At 43.2% G+C, this 5,926-nt stretch overlaps 1 protein-coding gene across 1 annotated transcript in view; it reads left to right on the forward strand.

Annotated features, from left to right (window-relative positions):
• The first annotated feature begins 5,522 nt into the window (after positions 1-5,522).
• The window catches only part of PRKAA2 (protein kinase AMP-activated catalytic subunit alpha 2), a 130,810-nt gene continuing 130,406 nt past the window's right edge, over positions 5,523-5,926 (forward strand). The window contains exon 1 of the mRNA XM_021709967.1: positions 5,523-5,913. Within this exon, the coding sequence (XP_021565642.1) occupies positions 5,523-5,913 (391 nt within the window). The remainder of the gene's footprint in view (positions 5,914-5,926) is intronic.

The following is a 5,926-nucleotide window of genomic DNA, read 5'->3' on the forward strand; positions in this document are numbered from 1 at the left end:
GGCAAGAAACCTGCCACTGCATTTCTTCAGCTAACGGGAAATATTTATGTCCACTCTGTTGGTTTTTCCTTAGGATTCTCCTCAGTATCTTTTTCCTTAATAGAGTTAAGGCAGCTTTGTGGCCAAAAAGCAAAAAGAGGATTTTCTAGAACCATTGAGGAATAAGGAAACTGGGAAGGAAAGGAAAATACTACTACTCGTATGAATAGTAATAGAAACATAATACCTACTGGGTGCTTTTTGACTTTTCAAAGTACCTTCAGATTCACTACCTCATTTGAGCTCCACAGCACAAGAGTGTTACCAGGCTTGCTTATTTTACAGATGAGGAAAAGTCTGGAGAGGTCAAATAATTTTTACCCAAATCATTTTTACCCAAGTCACACCTTGGCAAAAGGTGAATATTAGCTTTTTATGTCAGGATTCAAACCCAGATCACCTATCCAAAACTTAGATTGTTTCTATGGTATTTTGCCAAGGTAGTTTTAAAGGCTCTATTTAGGAATCTGATTTATTCCTGTATCACCTTTTAATCATGCACAAACTTTAGTATTTCAAAATAATAGCAACTCACTTATCCAAATTGGTCACTTGCTGGCAACTTCAACTGCTTAGAACTCAGCAGAGAACCAGAGCCTCCCAGCAGTCAGAGACAATACCAAGTACTTGTACTGTAAGTAACATGACAGCTTCAGGCCTGAGCCCAGGGGCAATTTTTTCTTTTTGAAAGAATGCTAGCAAGCTTAATTATCTTTACTGACAAAGGCAGGTGCATTAGCCATAAACAAACAAAGTGCAGATAACCTAACAATGCAGAGACTACCAGAACAAGCAGTGCAGGGACAAAAAGCCCACTAGGTAATTCAGTTGCCCTGAAGACAGCAGCGTAGTTATCCCAAAATTGGCCTGATAAGAATCAGCTGCAGCTTTTGTAAAATACTGAATCCTAGGCCTTGGCCCAAAGCCTATTGAATCTGAATAGTCTGGGAAGGAGTCTGAGAGTCTGTATTTCACACCAGGTGGGTCCCTTATTAGGTGAGTTTATGAAATATTGACATCGCAGGCATCCCCCAATAAACTGACTCCTCAAATAATGTGTACTGAATTGAACTGACACACGGGGTAGGGTTTCCCCATAAATACAACTGCCTACACAGGGAAGAAGCCCTGGACACGGCCTCATTAGCATCATGCTGTGACCAACTGGACTTGCCAGCCCAAACAACTGCACAGGAAGGAGTACAGGATGATTCTAAAATTGAGAGGTAATCACAAGGGCTAAAAGTAGAAAGGGCTACCAACTCTGGCTTTAGTAGTCTCCCACAAAGGTAGCTATCCCCATGGTAGATCACTTAAATATAAGAGAGAGTTTAAAAAGAAAGAGAAAGAGTTAAGACCAAAAAAGTTATCTATTTGGACAATGAGGAAAACAGAAGTTTTCAACCATCCTAGAAAAGTCAACACTAAATGGAGGTTCCCTTCTTTATGCAATCCATGTAGGACACTCGGCTAGGCAGTTCACCAGTTGACTCATGAAAATATGTTTCTGTATTATGTAGCTCAAATAGTAAATTATCAGAACTGATTGAGTTTTTAAAAACACACACTTAGTGACTATCATAACTGTGCAAAAAAAAAAAGAGGAAAAGTCACCTGTTACACTTGTTTACATGTCTGTTTATGATTACAGTACATTTCAGGGAGCAGGCAAAAGAACACATCCGGCCAAGGAAAGATCTAGTCAGTTTCTCAGCATCTTGGATTAACTCTAGTAAAAGCAGTGCTTGCCATTTCGCCAGAATTAACCCCAGCTAAAACGAATTTTCAGCACTGATTCTCTGGTCAAACACACAACAGTTCGATTCATGATAAATGGTCCAAGAGAGTGACTAGGTTTCCACATCACAATACCTACCAGCTTAGACTCATAAAATTGTTAGAACTAGAAGGCATCTGAGAGGTGATCTAGTCCCTTCCCTTCAGTAAATTACAATGGTTAAAGAAACTGAGGCCCAGAAAAGTCAGGTGAATTTTTCCCAAGTTGCGCAACACAATGGCAGCCTACAAGATGAGAGCCCTGTCTCTAGACTCCCAGGTTATGTGATGATTCCCAGAATTGATGTCCAATGAAGAACTCAGCGGAATGGACGCATAAGACAATCAACGGAAGTGAAAGTCCTTGCAATTAGAAATCAGTCACAGCATGTTTAATGTTGACATTAGACAAAAACGGAGACCCACAGAAAACCAACTTGTCCACCTCCACACAACTACAGAGTAGCATTGGCAAACCTGGAGCCCTAAGCTTCCGACTCTAAGTCTCTGCATTCATTATACCACATTGACCCCCTCTCTGTTAAAAGTAAATAGTTTAATAATAACAATATATGATGGGCTGGGTGTGGTGGCTCAGCCTGTAATCCCAGCCCTTTGGGAGGCTGAGACGAGAGGATTGCCTGACCTAGAGGGTTCGAGACCAGCCTGGGTAATTTGGTCTCTATAATAAGTCACAAAAACTAGCCAGGTGTGGTGGCATGGGTCTGTAGTTCCAGCTACTTGTAAGGCTGAGGTAGAAGGATCGCCCAAGCCCAGAAGGTATGAGCCTGCCACTGCACTCGTCAGGGCGACAAGAGTGAGACTCCAACTCAAAAAAATATCTATATCTAGATCTATATAAGTATATAAAGATATATATATATATATGATTACTCTATGTATCCCATATATAGAACCAGTCCTAGAGTTTTATCCCAATCATTTAATTGCAAACCAAAAAACATCCAAAAACAACCAAATTAAATAACATGGTTGCTGACCACCTAAATTCTGTATCACTTGGACTCTCACCTTTATCTGCTCTGGTGAGAATGGGTAACTGGGAAATGTGGAGAGGCGGGACTTTCTGCAACTAGAGCTTCAGGATTCTGGGATGAGAATCTGAGTTTCAGGATTCTTTGGATGGGGAAATGAGGAACTCATGTCAAACTGAGAATCGGAGGTCAATTTAAATAAACTTCAGTGTGAATCTGTCCTTCCTGTTTCTGAGATGTGGTTTTTGTGGTTTATAAAATGGATAATAATCTCGGGGTTACGTTGAAGAGTACATTATTAATTTATGCAAAAAAGAGGTTAACAGAGCTTAGAAAGACAATAGGTGGTCCTTCCTTCTTGCCTGGGAATCTTCTCTGTCACTCTCATGTAAACCCATACTCCAGAACCAATGCACAAAAAATAGGAGGTGATAAGCATTACTTACTTGAAATGAAAACAAAATCAAACTATCATGCAAAGATTCAGAAATGTATTTAAAAGCAATTTGTTGGCAAAGATAGCTGTCTAATGGAAGGTAAACGCCCACTGGTGTTATCAGATACCAGATTTTTTTGGCCTTCAAACAAGAGTGGACTTTTGTTTTTTCACCAGGAATTTAGCATTCTAAAAAGGTATGTGAAACAAGTTCAACTACTTGCATATTTCCACTTACATAACACTTACATAGCACATCAGTTTTTATTTTTTCCAGATACTAGGAGATGAAGCTTGGTATATATTCCTATGGGAGAATAAACAGAAAACTGTCTCTTTTCTCAATATATTAGTACCCTGTAATCCAGACCATATGATCAATAAACTACATAAAAATTAAATCATACTGACAGTCTTAGGCAAAAAGTGAACTAAATAAAAACTTTTTTTTTCCAGGACTGTGGTGTATAAAGTATTAAAATCATATGTTGTGCTATTAATTTTTCTTTTGGAAGCCAAATAGAATTCTCCTGCGTAAATATCTCAAGTAAATACTTATAAAGTTTTTTCTATTAAAGGTGTTAGGGGCATTTAATTAGTGATACTGTAATTTAGTAAGTCACTTTGAAAATGACTTTGTTGTCACGTTTTAATGGCAAGACACCCCTTAAAACAGGTAGCTGTGTGTCTCTTAAAATACATGCTATCTTATTGCTTTTTTGAGACAAACAAAATCATTTCTTCAAACATAAGATCAACAGTGAATAAATATAATAAACAGATAGAATATTAGTTTGGGGGGAACCTGGGGATAGTTGGGGCAAAAGAGCTGAAACGCGCGCACACACACACACACACACACACACACACACACACACACACACACTTTACTTACACCTTCAGTGCTCAACAGAGTATCTTGGGGTTATCATGTCCTTGGCTAAACTACAGCAGATGGGTGTGTCTTTCTGTAAATTCCTTCACACTTCTTTTCTTTTTGCTTTAATAAGAATACAACATCTCTTGAGACTGCCTTCTGAAATCCCAGGGGTAGAAGGGAAATTGTTCAAAGGCTTTCAAGCGTGTTCCAGCTCTGCTTTCTTAATCGCAAAGTAGGAGGAAAGAAGGACCCTGCACAGGCAGTCTAGAAAGCTTCTACTCTGCCACCAACAAAACAGACTGAGTAAACACAGAAAGGCCCCAGGCCAGTTTACAGCAAACAGCTTCAATGTGTTTAGTGCTTTCTAGTACTCCCCCAGGACCAGGGAGGGTCTTTAAAAATGCAACAGTTTGGTAACAAGACTTTAAGTACTAATCTGTCCCACTGTGCATGATAATAAGCCAGCTGCCTTCAGGAAGGTAGGCCCCCCAGTGACAATTCCTTTACATAGCATCTTAATGTTGAATTAATATTAATAGAGGTGGAAATGGAATATGCCACCTGAACTGTAGTGACCTTTCTCTTCTACAGAGCACAATTTTACCTTCAGCTGTCTCTCCTTATCTGAAAGGGGCCATTCTTATTTTTCAATTCTGAAAACGCCATCTTTCTTCCACTCTCAAAGTTTGCTCTGGACGGGCAGGAGGACACACTGCACAGTAGGACGCTGCTGCAGAAAGAGTCACGAACTCCAGAAAAGTCGCCTGGAGCTGCTTTCTCTAACTCCAGCCTAAGGAGTCTCCGGCCTGCACAGTCTGCATGGACAAATCTATTTCAAAGGGACTTAAGTCTCCGTGCAGGAGTTCTATTTTAAGGGAACTGAATTGGGAACACAGATGTTTCTTCAGTTAGCGGAGTTGGCAGAGCAGCTCCTGGACCGAATCCGAATTCTTAATGCAGGAAGGGGCCTTGGAGAGCATCGACTTCAACCCCCTCCTTCAACTGCCGAGGAAACTGAGGCCCATGAGGCAGTTAGGTGGCACACCCAGCAAGTGGCTGAGTGGCAGTGTTCTGATGACAAGTACTGTGGGCTTTCCATTACACCACGATTCGCTTAAAAAAAAAAAATCCTGTGCTGACTTCAACCTTGGACTCCCGTACATTCGCGTGAAGAGCTGTTTCTCCCTCCCCCCCCCCCCCACCGAGTTCGTAAATCTTCCTCGCCCTCCCGCTCCGATTCCTTTAACTTCCACCGCTCTTCTAGCTGTGGCTTCGACTACTACGGAAAACAGAAGTGGACCACCGCCTCGACTTCCTGGGAGTGCAATTAAATTCGTGGTCCGCAAGCAAAGAACGTGGCTTGCCTTCCCGAGGCCTCAGTGCGCTCTTCGGGGAAATGGGGCTGCTCAGTCCCGCTGCACCGAGTCAGGGAGAGGGGCTGCTTCAAAGCGGCGCCGGCGAAACCGCCTCCCACCCGGCACACAGTAGGCGCTCCAAAAGTGATTGCCCAGCCCCGGGCCCGGGGAGAGCACCTTCGGGGGGAGAAGCCAGCGAGAAGGCCCGCTTGCCAGCTGGCCCGGCCCGGCGGCCAAGGCGGAAGGGTTGGATGTTGACATACAGCCGCGGGAAGGCAGCTCGGCTCCAGGCAGGACTCGCAGGGAGGGCGACCAGCTACACGTGGGCCCTCGACCGCGGTCCAACCGACCTCCCCTCGGCTCAAGGAGCGCGCCCCCGCCCTCCGCGGCGCCGCTCCGGGGGCCGGTCTCCAGGGGCCCGCGGACGCCCAAGCGCGCACAGACC

The sequence above is a fragment of the Carlito syrichta genome, unplaced genomic scaffold (assembly GCF_000164805.1).
Source record: "Carlito syrichta isolate Samal-C Ts95f unplaced genomic scaffold, Tarsius_syrichta-2.0.1 Scaffold287800, whole genome shotgun sequence".
In the NCBI taxonomy this organism is placed as follows: Eukaryota; Metazoa; Chordata; class Mammalia; order Primates; family Tarsiidae; genus Carlito; species Carlito syrichta.